Genomic DNA, 14,848 nt, shown 5'->3' with positions numbered 1-14,848 from the left:
CTCGAGTCTTAAGATAGTCTATTAATTATCTTATCTAGAAGGAAAAAAGGGTTGTTTTTCAAGGTAGCAACGATCTGAATATTAGGCACATCAGTCAATCTATAGAACTGGCCAGAACACAACAAATCATCAACTGATAGTATTTGGGTACACATATTTTATCACACTCACACCAAAATTGGAGGCCGAGAAACGATCCGATGCAGAGACATTAGTAGAGGCAGTTGTGTGAGCATAATAGGCATTGATGTTGGCCAGTAAGGTGCTCATCACTGCAGGCACTCCTGGACACATGTACTTGGACGATAAGCACGCAAAATGCCTGAAAAACAGAATCCACATTCTCAAAGACTCTTCACGGTTTGCAGCAGAAGCCAAGTAAGAATCCAAAGACCAAAAAAAAAAAAAAAAAGAATCCAATTAAAGTTTGTGGAAGTAAAGCCTGGTCAATCGCCTCCCTCTGCTTATGCAATATGGATTCCTATGTACATCTCTATGACAGTATCACCAATTGACACTTCCCTCAATAAACAAGAATTTCTATTATAGGAGCACTGGTGGTTTCCACAGAGAAATATTTTCCCTAAAGCTTAGAGCACTCTTTGTTGATTCAATCTAGGTCAGCTTGTTGGCTATGCACACACGTACATCGGCAAAAACATGCCGTATCTGCTTAGACCTGTGATATCTGGGTTTGTGTCTTTGTATACCCACTCATGCCTTTTTCCTTTCCTAACCATGATCTTGGTGGGTAAACAGGCAAATTCCTGAGATGCTGGCAAATATACTCCCCTTCTCATGTATGCTTCTTTGCCTTGAGACATAGACACGTTCCACCCAACTCAAAGAGGAATGTATGGAATCACTACACTTTATGGCTACTAAATACCTGTCTACTGTATCTTGTGCCTTCATTAGCTACCCAAAGCATTAACAGCTACTTCCCAGGACCCCAGGGGAGCCTCACGTCATGGCCTGATATATGGACTCGATGCCATAGCGCATGGCAAATTCATCCACAATTTCTTGGGCTGTCTCATCAAAGTACACCTTCCATGCATCATCACCCCGAGCCTCTGGGATCCAGACTCCTCCACTGCCCTGAATGTCTGTGAGGTAATGAAAAAGGTTCTGCAGGATACAGAGCAGAGAAAAGAAGGGTTACAAGCACATCGTAACTGAAATTTCAGTAGAAATTTTTTCTTTATGTCATTGCTCAGTCCTTCCAGTGGTCATAGCAGGTAGTTCTCACAGTAAAAGCAAAGAACCATGAGTCTAGTCCCTCAGGCTATCCAAAATACCACAATGAGCCAATAATAAAACAGCAACAACAAAAATGGCCCTAGATCTCCAACCACCTGCAAACCTTACTTATGGTCAAAAGCCCACCCCGGCTTTCCTGCCTTCCACATACAAAGTGCTGCTCACCTCATGGAGACATGTATATTGTACATGGTACGGGGCGACCTTCTCCTCTCCCTTGATCTCCACATTGATTTGTAGGCGGATAGCCCCTGAGACAGCTGACTTGTCCGTCCTCTTCTCTACAAGGGAAAAGAGACGTGGGGGTCATGGCAGTGCAAGCACAGGTGGTGCAGGTGGAGGTAGCACCATCCTGGTTTAACTGAATGGGGGAAATGGCATCAACCCAAGTGGCCACACAGTCTATAAACCACCTTGGACTAGGTGGAAGAACAGGAGTGGCCAGAGACCTAAGAGATTAGGAATTAGAATGGAGACTGAAAGATTTGAACGTGAGGAATGTACAAGCTGGAATGAGTTTCAGCCATTGCCATTCTCTGTTTTCCACCACTGCCAATGGGCAGCTCCCTAAAGGTAAGACAGGCTCTGCACAGGGGTATGCTCTGGAGTTTGGTGATTTGGTAGATTTCCTAGATCCCTCTGAATGGTCTCCAGTTAGAGGAACATTTTACGGTTCAGTTTCCTCACCCAGATTGTACCAGACATCCATCTCTCCACTCAGTGTCCGAACCTCAATGATGGTTTGGCCAAGGAAATCGTCAGACTCCCGCTTGAGGCGCTGTTTGACTCTGGATTTGATGTCGTCATCCTCATCCCACACACGTACCTTAATGCGATCAGAAGAGTTGTGGCACTCACTGTGAAAGAAGCAGGTAGAGGATTCGGTTGGACAGACCCAGCAGCATCACTATCACTCCCAATTCCCACCTCCAAAGCTCCACCAACTACACTTGAAAGAGGAAGAGAAAAACACAGCAGACTGTGGCACTCAAATTCCAAGTGAATCAGTCTATTAAGCAAAAGGCTTTCAATCCTAAGGGATGGGGAGGAAATGAGTAGCTATGGTCAATTCTGGCTTCTTATGCAGCTAACTTGATCAGCAATTCCAACAGAACAACACCACAGGGCTCCAGAAGCAACTGCTAGTTCCTTCCTCAGAGTCGAAGATATGAAGTGCTACATGATCTTGGTAGGGTCATCAGGCTATGTCTGCTTAGCTTCTAACTCCCCCATGTATCTAACTCTGTGCTATGAACTTCTATCATTCTTTACCATCCCCTTGAATGGCTATCTCTGCTGTGGTATTTTTGCTTTGGAGAAGGGAGATGCCTAGGTCTCCAATTTTGTTCTCCTTCCCAGAAGTTGTTTTCTGGATCTTGGTCCCTCATTCCAAACCAGTACTAAGCAGAATGGTTCACTCATTTCCCTCTATTCTTATATCTTTCCACATCCAAGATAGTCCCATTAAAATACTATAACATAGTAGTGGGGCCGGAGAGATGGCTCAGTGGTTGAGAGTACTGGCTGCTCTTCCAGAGGACCCAGGTTCAATTCCCAGCACCCACACGGCAGCTCACCACTGTCTGTAACTCCAGTGCTAGGGGATCTGGCACCCTCACACAGATACACATGCAGGCAAAACACGAATTCATGTAAAATAAAAAAACACAGTAGTTACTTCTCTACTGACATTAATGGGTAAATCAACAATGCACATCTTGAAGACAAAACTGTGTCACTCCTAAGGTGAAGAGCACCACGTACAGCATCTTGCACAGAAGAGGGACTGAATAAATTGTTCATCTATGATGAGTACAAGATGACAACCAGTGAATGAACCAGTTCATTCAAAAGTAGCCATGTGAAAGTAGTCAAGCAGGAACTATTCAGATTTTCAGACAAACAAGTGCTTCCCTCAGTAACTGCTACATGAGTGCTCAGAGGAGTCAGCAGAACCTGCTCTCTGTATAGCCAGCCTGCTCAGCAGATTCAGACCCAAAGCCTGATCTGGCCACTCCAGACTTTCATCCAAGTTCTAGGATATAGTGAAATAGTCTATAAGAAAGAGAGGTAAGGGAAAAGAAATGGAGGAATATGCTGGGATAGGAAGAAAGACTTTCTTTAAGAAAGAGGGAAATGCTTCTAGACCCAAGATTGCCATCGTCAAGCATAATTATGCAGTTATAGGCCAAGACATTCTTTCCTCAATCCTAAGAAAAACTTAACACTTTCTAGGCAGGGCAAGGAAGTAGTCACAGGGTAGAAGGAAAATTTTTCTAATGCTAGAAAAAGCACCTGTACACATAAACTGACCTAGTTAACACAGGATTTGGGTAAACTACCAAAGACTGTAAGAGAAACCCCAAAGTATGGCTGCTGCCCAGTGAAACATGTGAGAATCTCTACAATCTTTGTCCAGTCTTAGAGCTCAAGCCAGAAAAGTGGGTTATAATACTGCGTCTAAAATATACAGATTTCCAGGTAAACAGTCGTGGGTGCCCACCCCTCTGTGACTTACAAATGGAACTTCTCCTCCCAAACAGGATTCAAATTTCCAAAAATGGTTTTGGTGCGCTTCTTGGTTTTCCCAACTTGCACAGTCACATAAGGGTCACTGGATCCTGTCTTATCTTTGGCTTGTAGGCCCTGGGCACAAACCACTGCAACCCAAGCACAAATCAGAAGGTCCCAAGTACATTTCAGAGTTAAGTCACAAGGCCCCCTAACACTACTCACATTCTCTCCAACTTAGAGAAGCCCCCCTCCCAATATGTGCATAGCAAGCCTAACCTTACTTCTCCATATCTATCCTTAGCCATGGGCTACCAGCCTCCCCATCAAAGTTTAGTCTAAAAATCTCATCTATCTCCTCCCTGAGCACTTCCTGACCAACGGCCACCTCACTGGTCCTTCATTCGATAATGTACACATATTCCAGCTCCACCCATCTTACTAGCAAACCATGGGTGAACTATTCTCTGGTCTCCTCCCACCCCCAGTTTTCATAGAATTCAACTGTTAACCGAGTGTATAATGTCAGAGTGTTAGGACATCCTTGTATTACGATTCCTATTGCTTGTGAGTACTTGCCTCTTCGAGCACCAGGGTCTAAATGGGGGAGGAGTGATGGATGATACGAATCTCTTTCTCTCAGTTATAGCTTCTCCTCAACCCCTTCTTCTTCCTCACACTTTCCCCATAGTCTCCCTAAGCCCTCAAACTTTAGCTTGCTTACCAGTGATGGTAATTTTGGCTGACCATTTGGAGGTGCCGTCCAGGACGCTCTGCTTTACTGTTTTCATCTGCTGCACGTGGGCAACTTTGCTCACTGTGAAGACATCTCGGATAACCTCAAAGATCTCTGGTTTATTCCGTTCTCGGATCTTCATCCGGTCCTTCATGGCCATGATAATGTTCTGCGTCCTGTCCTCGGCCCCGTGTTTAGAGCTCTTTTCAGCAGCCCCTGAAGGATGGCCCAGAAAGCAGAACTAAGTAACAGACCAAGGTCAAGCCAGGAAGACGTGTCGGGAAGAGGCATGAGACAATGGGAGAAGCTCAAGGATACTGGGAACTCCCTTCAAAGAGGCAATCTCTATGCTGTCTCCTGCCTGGCCAGAGGAGTTTAAAATGCAATTTGAAAGGTAGCAAAATCTTGACAACGATGATGGAAGTTCATTATACTATTCTGTTTAGATGAATGTTGGAAGAATCTCCATCATGTCTCTAACTCTAAGGTCAAAATATATCCAAAGGGTGTCTCAGATGTCATGGAGCTACAGTAGGTGGCCATGACAATACTGCCAATCTTACCTGCCAGTTGGTTATAGTGCTCTTAATCTCAGCAAATAGTGTAGTATGATAAGAAGATAGGATCTTTGTTGTCAGACCTGGGTTTAAACCTTAGCTCTAGCTTTGTGAACCACTGTGAGGAAACAGTGGTGCTCATCTCTTGGGATTTTTTTTTTCTTTCACTTTTTTTTCTTTTATTGAGACAGGGTCTCAACTATGTCACTATGTAGCCTTAATTATCCTGGAACTCACTCTGTAGATCAGGCTGGCCTTGAACTCACAGAGATCTGCCTGCCTCTGCCTCCCAAGTGCTGGGATTAAAGGCGTGCGCCACCATGCCTGGCACAGGATTATAATACACATTCTTTCCCGGCATGCAGCCAGGGACCTGGCACTTAGCAACTGCTCAAGAAATGGTCACAGTTATTATTTGCTTCTACTACAGTCTTTAAAGCATTATTATGGTAGTCTCTGAGTAACAGCTGGGAGACAAACAGGGCTAAGAGAACACTACCTTACACTCCTTTACAGCCATTCTTCCTGGAGGCTGGCACACTTTCCTTCTAGACTGTTGCTCCATCTACCTGAAACTTTTATTGTCTAGAAGATCTACAAGGAGTAAATTCTGTCTCCTACGATCTAGATAGACCTGCAGGAGGCTTCTCTGGGAGGCCTGGAAATTCATAGAACTCTCTTTTCTTGTACTCTCAGTCCTTTATTAAGCATGCTCTAGTTACATGAGCAATGGTGTATACTATTCAAGCTGAGCTGCTGGAACCAAATGAATCCTGCAAGAGATTCGAGCTCCATCAGAAGGCTATAGAAAGCTCAAAGGATTTTCCCTAAAGGAAGTTAGGGGGAACTGTAAGGCCCATTGTTTGGAAAGGCAGTATCTCTTGATTCAGCGCCTTACTTTTCTGAAAAGTAGAGGCCCTCAGAATAAAGCAGAGCAGAGAAATAATAAATCAGACACGACTGTTCTTTGCTGCAGACTGTTTGAGAAAGGCCCTGTTGCCCCTGTCCCCCAATCCTCACCCCAGGGGACCACTCACGTTGTAGGCAATCGGCATTGAGCAGATCCTGGCACTTCTCATGGCACTTGACTCCACACTCACTGCAGCGCATGCCTTGCCGGGCAAGGCCCCAGAGCATACCTTCACATTCATAGCAGTAGGTAGGAGTGGTGGCCGACCAGACCTCAAAGTTGTGGGGTGTGGTACACGAGATGGGGTAGATTAAGGCCTGCAGAGCTTTCTTGTACACATGCGATTTCTGAAAGACACATGCCCCATCACACACCAACAACTGGATGACCATACTGGAAAGTGCCAGGGCCGAGACCATATGGACAGTCAGGTCCCTGGCTTCTTCTCTGGCAGTGGATAACACACCCTAGCCTGGACCAGCCCAGAGCCCAGCCTAGCACAGAGAAGGCCTCACTAAATGTACTTCTGGTCATCTAATGTGGGCCCATTGTTGAATCTGAACATTCACTCACTCTAGGGGAACAGAGGGTGAAAGGCTCATCATAAAACCACAAGCTTGAGTGTCACATGCTTTAATACACCAATCTGGACTCCTGTTCCCCCCAGTGTAGAAAATTAAGACCAAATACTATCTTGGCAACCATATACACCCAGAATTTTAAAATTCATAGTTAGTATGGCTACAAAAGTGATCAATCCTGAGGCCAGTAGACTCACAAAAGTCCATGAGTCACTTACCAATTCTTCATCCTTGAGAGAGGTACGTGTAGCCATTGCAGAAGTAATCCCCGCTTTCCGTGACTGAACCAGTGACTGTGAGAGAAGAGCTGCCTGTCAACCCTGGCTGCCACCAAAGACTGGCAGAGTCCTGGAGAGACAGCTTCAGTTTCTAAAGCCACCTGATCTAACAGGTACCATTCTACTTTCTGTCACTCAGAACTATCCCTGGGTGATAGGTAATAGAGTCCCAGGTTATTGTGTAAAACCCCAGGCCCTCAAGGACTGTTCTAGCAATGTTAGAACAGTCCTTCTTTCAGGATATCCACCATCCAGAGGGCTTTCCTCTTTCACTATTCCTAGAGTGTCTTATCCCACAGAACCTCCTTGTCTATGAGAAGGCAAAGGAAAAATGAAAAGCTTAGAATCATAGTTAAGAAACAGGTCATAAAAATGAGACACACACACAAACTGTCAGTCACACATAAGAACCATCCATGCTGACTCCTATGCCCAGGTACCTCCCCACACCCAAATAAACAGGATATTTGGCAAGTAAAAGGGGGCAGTGGAGGCCAAATGGGACAGAGAGTAAAGTTTAAGAACTGGGGCTGTCCTGCTAGCCAGGTTCCTAAGTAGAGGAACTCCATGTTTCTGCCCAGCCCAAGTCTTAAAAGCAGCCCCTGGAAGACACATGACTTCATTAAGGCAGTGGACACTGAGCATCAGCAAAAACATCAGCTGAGAGGGGCCCAAATAATTTGGGAATGGGACACTAAAGAGGATGGGGAAGGGCTCTGGATACACTCACCATAGCCTGTGTAGAGGAAAGCAAAGAAAGGAACAACATGGTGTTAAAGTCCCTTGAGGGCATCAAAACTTTCAGAGGCATCTAAGAGGTTCTTTCCTCCAGTTTCCCACAGGCACATGCTCTAACCACTCTGTCTACTAAAAACTGTCTCTGACCTAGAGAGCTGCCCAGGGCCCAGGCTGAGAGTGCCCACTCTAAGGGCAACTGTGTCTCAAAGGGAAAAACAGACAAAGCTAAAAGACAGAGGAGGGAAAACAAGCCATGATCCAGTCCTGCTTGTGTGTGGGGGGTGGGTGTGGGGGTGGGGTGGGGTGGGGGGTGGTGGTGATAAAAGAGTAAGAAGAACGAGAAGAAAGAAGTTAGGGAATAATAAAGGAAACTGTTATAAGGAAAATGTGACATCAGAATTCATCTTCTACCAGCTGGATGAAAAGCTGGTGGAAGATAAAGTACACTAAAAACTAAGAGACTGAGAAAGTAGGGTTGGGGATTTAGCTCAGTGGTAGAGTGCTTGCCTAGCATGCACAAGGCCCTGGGTTCGATCCTCAGCTCAAAAAAAAAAAAAAAAGCGAGAAAGTACAGAAATGGTAGGAAATAAGTAAAAGAAACGGTGATGAAAAAAGGCAAATGACATTTCCATTTACCCAGGGAAGGAAAGAGAAATGGGTAGGAGGAAAAGAGAACAGAGAATAGGAGAAGAAGAAAAGGAATGGATAGGAAAACTAGAAGGGACAGAACAGGAAGAAATAAGAATAACAAGAGCAGAAAATATGAAAAAGAAGAGGGTTCAAGTCTTACTGAACCCTCACATCTTATATCTGGCCTTAGAGCACAGAGTCTCTGGGGAAGCCTGGGTCCCACTCTATTCCTACCACTCATGGGCTAAAGAAAATTCCTCACATTGATCCTGCTTTAGAAAGTACAGCCTAGAATAGCAGACTTTAGTTATCCTGGAGATTCCAAGAGTACCTTTAACTCCTAAGCCTAACGCAATTCAGTTCCACAAATGTTTTATCATTTCTTCTCAGTGTCTTAGGTTAAGTAAGATACAGTCTATAGAACTTATATTTTAGAAGGCTTTCATTTGACCTCTAGGAAGGATCAAGCTCCAGTTATTCCTATCACATAAGGTCAGCACTATAAATTAAGGGCTGGGAATTAGGTCAGTTTCCATTTCAGGTTATCAAAGAAGTTTGCAAATCTACCTGGAGGAATTAAGATGCCTGGTGTAAGATTTCTGAATTCAGTTTTTAAGGCATAAGCTACAAATGTTCCAGGTAGGAACTTGGCCCATTGAAGAACCCACGGTCCTGACTTAGAGTAGTTTAGAACTAGGTCCCACTGAAACCATCATTAAATATCAGTAAGTCTGAAATGACTGATTCTAACCCTTACAGCTTGCCAAGTCCTAGTAGGTTATAAACCCAAAGACTACGCCTGAGCTAATGCCAGGGTCTTCACTCACCAGATCACTGACAAGGGGCAGTGGCTTCTTTCGTCGTAGATCTGGCATGCTGTCAATGCCATAGAGCCCTCCAGCTGGTCTATGGAGAGAAGGAAGCCTTGAGTTACTGTCAGGTCCTGTGTCCTATTGTCCTTGCTCTCCCCTCTGCAAGGGAGGATGAAGGCACTTTTGTTTACTTGAAGATGCTTGTACTTCAAAAGGCAAGTTGGGAACTGGTGACCAAGAGAGCCTCTGCTCCGCACAGACCAGAGAACTCCCCCAAGAGAGGCCTTGTGCAGCCCAGGCTACAACAGAGCCCACCAGGCGGCTCTGCCAGAAGAGCCTGCTGTCTAGGGAAGCAAGACTATTGAACAATGACATGCTGAAGGGACTTCCATCTACCAGGAAGAAACTCGTCTGTTCCATCTACGCCAGGCTCCTGACACAGAGGGTCTCCGTGGAGAGAGAGATACCCCTGTAACTCAGGAGAGGCTGAAGCAGTGAGACAGGAGTGCTTACAAAGCCAGAGGGATGGAGGTGGGAGGAAAACAGTCCTAAGTACCGACCTAAATGCCATCAACAGAGACCAGAGAAGAATTGAAAAAGCAAAAGTTACAGTAAAAGACCAGTAAAGCATTTACACTTTTGCTATACTTATTTTTTAATCATTGCCTAATTCAATTAACACACAGTTTTAAAAAGAACAAACAAAAACAGTGCATGCCTCCAAAAGAGTACCAGTCTCCTATCACTATAACCTGGACTCTGGCTGCAGTTTGGCCAATTCCCTATGTCCTCTGCCAATATTCCTCCTCTTCTTTGAGTCTTAGTGTTACTTCCATAAAATACAGTTTAATTAAAAAGGGGAAAAAAAGCTGGGCGGCAGCGGCGGTGCATACCTTTAATCCCAGCACTCAGGAGACAGAGCCAGGCAGAGTTCAAGGCCAGCCTGGTCTACAGAGCGAGATCCAGGGCAGGCTCCAAAGCTACACAGAGAAACCCTGTCCCGAAAAACCAAACAAACAGCTCTGGCTCTTTCAATGCTGAAATTATGAACTATAATGAAAACAAACTGTCTCCAAAAACAAACCTTATATACTTGGCTTTGTTTTGAGACAGAGTCTCACTGCTGTCTTGGCTGGCCTTGCATTCGCTATCGAGAAGGGTGGCCATAAACTCACAGGCCTCCTGCCTCAGCCTTCAGTTTACAGATGCATACAAACATACTCAACTAGTTACGCATTTGCTTCTAGTAACAATGAGCTAGAGACACTGGGTAGCTGGGTTGTACACCATAATTGGTCTAAAGATAGAAGTTCCAGAAAAATAAGTAGATGTGCCCATGATATAGGCAAAGAAGGAAGCCACAAATTGAGTTAAGACCAGGAGTTGGAACAGCCAACTCAACATACAGATGTCTAGTGAACGAGCTCCCTCAGCACAGGTGGTGGACTTTGTTTTAGTGAGATTACCAGGCCTAAGAAGCACAGAAAGGAAGACAAGAGGAAAGTATTTTGAAAACCCTTGCATTCCATTTTAAAACCAATTTGGATATGCGCTATTGGCATGCATACACTTCATAATTATTAGAAGAAAGAGCCTAAAGTTCACTGAAGAAGCAACCAGTGACAGGAATTCACAGTGAATTCTAGCAACCATAATATGCTTTGGTTAAGTCAAGAGGTTTTTGCAACAAATTAACTTTTCCCCCCCAAGACAGGGTTTATCTGTGTAGCTTTGCACCTGTCCTGGAACTCACTTGGTAGCCCAGGCTGGCCTTGAACTAACAGAGATCCACCTGGCTCTGCTTCTCAAGTGCTGGGATTAAAGGCTTGCGCCACCACCGCCTGGCTACAAATTAACTTTTGAAAGAGATGGAAAGGACTGGCTCTTTCAAACAACTTGCCTTGATCAAAGAAGTCAAAGTGTGTGTGTGTGTGTGTGTGTGTGTGTGTGTGTGTGTGTGTGTGTGTGTGTGTGTGTGAAAGTGTAGTAGCTAACTCTGTGATCTGACCTTCTTCCCTGGCTAAGAGTGGAAGGAGGCAGCCGAGAAGTCAGAAGTCTGTGTGAGGCAACAGGAAAGGAAAGGTAGGAGAACTAAATGGGCTGCTGGAGGGAAAGGCCCCGGGAGACACTTGAGCTCCTCTCTTGAGAACAGCCAGCTGGCTCTGGGCAGCAGCTGAGCTTTAAAATGACTCTTGTGCAATCACACGGGTCAGAAATAAAGCACAGACAGAAGACACAGAGCTCAGCAGGGATGCCACTTGTGTCTTGACTGCAGTGGGGTGTAATAAGTGTCTCACAACAGCTAAAGCAGGACTGAGCCCAGGGAGTAATCCAATCAGCTACACCAATAATGAAATAGCAAAAAATTTCAGATGAATATATTTACTCTAATGCTTTTATTTTCTATATAAAAAGCACATCCACACTATAATATGATAGATAAGTAATTATAGCCTGGTGGTGGTGGCGCACGCCTTTAATCCCGCACTCGGGAGGCAGAGGCAGGTGGATCTCTGTGAGTTTGAGGTCAGCTTGGTCTACAGAGTAAGTTCCAGGACAGCCAGGACTATTTCACAGAGAAACCTGTTTCGAAAAACCAAAAAAACAAACAAAAAAAACAGAAAGAAATAAATTACACACTGTTACACACTGGCTGCTCTTCCAGAGGACTGGGGTTCAATTCCTAGCACCCACATAGTAGCTCACGTCTGTAACTCCAGTTCTAGGGGACCCTATACCCTCACACGTGCAGGAAGAAAATCAATGCACATAATAAATGAATGAATGAATAAAAGAGAGAGAGAGAGAGAGAGAGAGAGAGAGAGAGAGAGAGAGAGAGAGAATAAATTAGATAGGCAAGGATGTGAATGCTAAAGTGACCTCTCCTGGCCCAGGGACTGCTACACAAAGCTCCTGCTTCAGCCTTTAAGGAGTCAGCAGCAGCTCTCTCCTCTACCCCAGAGAGCCAGCCAACTCATGGTGAGACCTCTTCCTTTACCATAATCCAGCATATGGAGCTGTCTCACATATCCCCAGAGAAAAGCTAAAAGTAGACAAAGATGGAATCCACAGGAAGCTTGCAGAGAACCACTTACCCTTCTGGGAGCCACTGAGGCAAAGAGGAGTCACCATCATCTGAAATCTTTAAAAAGAGAAAGAAAAAAGTTAGCTCATGGTGGAAAATGAGAGAGTGCCCATAGGTTGGGCAGTGAGCAAAGTAGGTCACACGAACCACTGTGTGACAGAGCCAGTCGAAGTCTAAGCCAATACCCTATTACCTTGGGCAGCAAACAGACTGCTGTAGCGAGCAGGACCTGACTTCCTTCTCCATAGTAAATAGAAGAGTCTCCTGGCTAAGATCCACTGGGGACAGCCAGCTGCCGGAACTCTACCTTCTCTATATAAGCGATTGGGAGACAGGGCTTACTTGGGATCCCAGACTTTACTGGACAACTTGGTGTAGCTTGGGGTCCTCGAACCTCAAGCTCACTAAGTATGTAAATATAAGAATGAGTCTAGTTCCTACATTTTACAAACTATCTAGTAAGAGGCCAGAGGGCAGAGTAAATACTTGGGTTACGATTCCAGTGAATTTTACGGTAAGTAAAACTTAGGATGAGAAAGTAAAAAACTGAGGCACCAAACAATCAAGGAAAGAACAGTTACAAACAAAATAAAACAAAACTCGCTTTTTAAAGGGTTCTACATAAAACAAGAGCACAAAAGCAAACAAACAACAAGGAAGTTTTTTGAGCAGTGCACAGAAGAGAGAGTCCTAAAGTTAACAAGGGTCTCCAGGAAAGCCATCGTGCAGGCTCTTGAGGAACAAGAAATCAGTATCAGCACATCTGGGGCCTCCTGGCTTGCTTTGTTCCTTCCACCTCAACCACCTTGCTCCTTAACTCTCCTGGTGCAAACGAGCTCCAGAAGGGGGACAAAAATAAAGTGGTTGGCTCTGGACGGAGTGACGGACAGAAGGGGGCAGACAGAATAGTATGGGGAGCTAAGACAGGGCTATCAGGTGATGGAAAGAAAGGCAACAGCTCAGGCGAACTTTGGGTTGAAGGTCCTTCGCAGTAAACACCTGTCAGGTTGTCTGAGCTTTAACCCATCTGTCTACTCCTTCCCTGTTCCACCTCATTGGCCTCCTGCCCTAGTCCTGGAGTGGAGGACAGTGGTAAGGGGAGGGCTAGGAATGTGCTGACAGAAGAAACACGGGTGCGTGAGGACAGTGGGAAACAAGTCTCCCAAGGATGCAGGGGGCAGAGGCAAAGGCTAGGATCTGTGCATTTCTAGACCCTTCCAACCAGGATGTATCTTCCCTCTGGAAGCAGTTACTGTACTGAGTGGATTCTTACCTCTTATTTTAATTCTTGGAATTAACATTTGCCAGAAACTACTTGGCTTCAGAAAACAGATTTTAAAAAAGTCTTTGGGAGCTAGGCCCAGATCATGAACACTTCCTGTGTTCAGAGAGGGCAACAGTTTGCAAAAGCACAGAGCATGCATTCACAGCACACTGAAGGAGGGAAGAGCAGGAAGAAGTCTAGCCAAATACTTATAGAAGGTATGCTCATAGACAGAGATGTACCTAAAGAAAAGACAAGGTGAACATGAATCCTGTGTATAGGTTCAGAACCTATGTACCAACTCATCTGAACAGGATTCAGTGTTTGCTAGGGCCCAAGTCACAAGCAACATAAATCCTCACTAAATTCAAAAGCCATAACTAACAGGCACAGAGCATTAGTGCTTCACAAGGCTTGAGATGGCCACACAACAGGTGTACAGAGGCTTATGCCCAGAGAGAGGTCAGACAGCCAGCTCAAAATCATGAATGCACTTTCATACTTAGGGTCCCAGACCCTAAAATATATCTGGGGTAGCTCCCAATCTCAATTAAAGTATGTGAACATGCTGGGCTCAGCCAGGGGTTGGTTACAACATATGCCAGAGCTGGCAACAACAAGTAGGAAATGGACACACACTGTGCAAACTGGGAGAAGAGGAGGGCAATCCAGTGTGTTGCAGTGTCAGACTGAGTACAAGTGGAAGCACACACATGCTGTATTGAATGTGCATCCATGCCGGCACGCACACATTCTCTCACTATGTTCCAGGGAAGGTGGCATGAGCACACACAGCATAAGCATGCATACAAACTTCTTTCTGGAAAAACAGACTGTCTAATGTGAACCATAGCTCAGAGGCACAGATCATGCACACATATACATACACACAGTACTCAGAGAGCAGTAGAAAATAAACAACAAAATAGGCCCAAATGACCAGAGGCACAACCTGAAGAGCTTCTTGCTTTCCTTCTGTAGGAGAGAAAGAGCAGGAAAAAACAAAAAGGGCAGAAAGGTTAGTAGATTCAGTTCTATCGCAGGAACCCAAAAGAATGGCAGCTAATCCCAAGGGACATGGAGGAGAGGGACTGAACACAGGAGGAGACCTAAGTAAGGGACTCCGACAGGCCCCCAGAATCCTTACTTCCTGTGTTGGCTGGTCTGGTGTTTTGTCTGAATATCCAGGGGATATTTAATGCAAAGGACAAGATCTGCCTGGGGATTCCACTTCCCCTTTTCCTTTTTCCAAAGTGGTCTGTGTTCAGAGTCAGGGCTGCCAAGGCCACAGAATCAGACTCTCCTGCAGGCAGGCAACACCAGCTGCCGAGCACACAGTACCTTCTTTCTTCAAAAGCCATCGAGCTAAACTCATCTGCATAAAAGTCCTCAAACCCTAAGCTTGATGGCTGAGCCCTTTCCATTTCACAGTGCAGACTTGGCCATGCACTTGCTCAGTAAGTAAGGCCTGTTTCTCCAGACT

At 45.2% G+C, this 14,848-nt stretch overlaps 1 protein-coding gene across 13 annotated transcripts in view; it reads right to left on the bottom strand.

Moving 5' to 3' along the window:
- The window catches only part of Unc13b (unc-13 homolog B), a 211,657-nt gene that overhangs the window by 21,790 nt on the left and 175,019 nt on the right, over nucleotides 1–14,848 (bottom strand). For 9 of the 13 annotated variants that reach the window (XM_042271038.2, XM_016004589.3, XM_042271034.2 and 6 more), the window contains 10 exons: nucleotides 12,112–12,158; nucleotides 9,032–9,110; nucleotides 6,777–6,851; nucleotides 6,105–6,324; nucleotides 4,499–4,726; nucleotides 3,782–3,923; nucleotides 1,951–2,120; nucleotides 1,429–1,544; nucleotides 968–1,131; nucleotides 172–322 (listed from right to left, as the gene is read on the bottom strand). In XM_042271038.2, coding sequence (XP_042126972.2) covers nucleotides 172–322; nucleotides 968–1,131; nucleotides 1,429–1,544; nucleotides 1,951–2,120; nucleotides 3,782–3,923; nucleotides 4,499–4,726; nucleotides 6,105–6,324; nucleotides 6,777–6,851; nucleotides 9,032–9,110; nucleotides 12,112–12,158 — 1,392 coding nt within the window. Of the gene's footprint in view, nucleotides 1–171; nucleotides 323–967; nucleotides 1,132–1,428; nucleotides 1,545–1,950; nucleotides 2,121–3,781; nucleotides 3,924–4,498; nucleotides 4,727–6,104; nucleotides 6,325–6,776; nucleotides 6,852–9,031; nucleotides 9,111–12,111; nucleotides 12,159–14,317; nucleotides 14,341–14,848 lie in introns of all 13 variants that reach the window. The other 4 variants (XM_076564067.1, XM_076564069.1, XM_076564068.1 and 1 more) reach the window with 1 other exon arrangement.

Source organism: Peromyscus maniculatus, chromosome 2 (genome assembly GCF_049852395.1).
Source record: "Peromyscus maniculatus bairdii isolate BWxNUB_F1_BW_parent chromosome 2, HU_Pman_BW_mat_3.1, whole genome shotgun sequence".
Lineage (NCBI taxonomy): Eukaryota > Metazoa > Chordata > Mammalia > Rodentia > Cricetidae > Peromyscus > Peromyscus maniculatus.
Note: the sequence above shows the minus strand (reverse complement) of the source record. Positions and strands in the feature narration are given on the sequence as shown.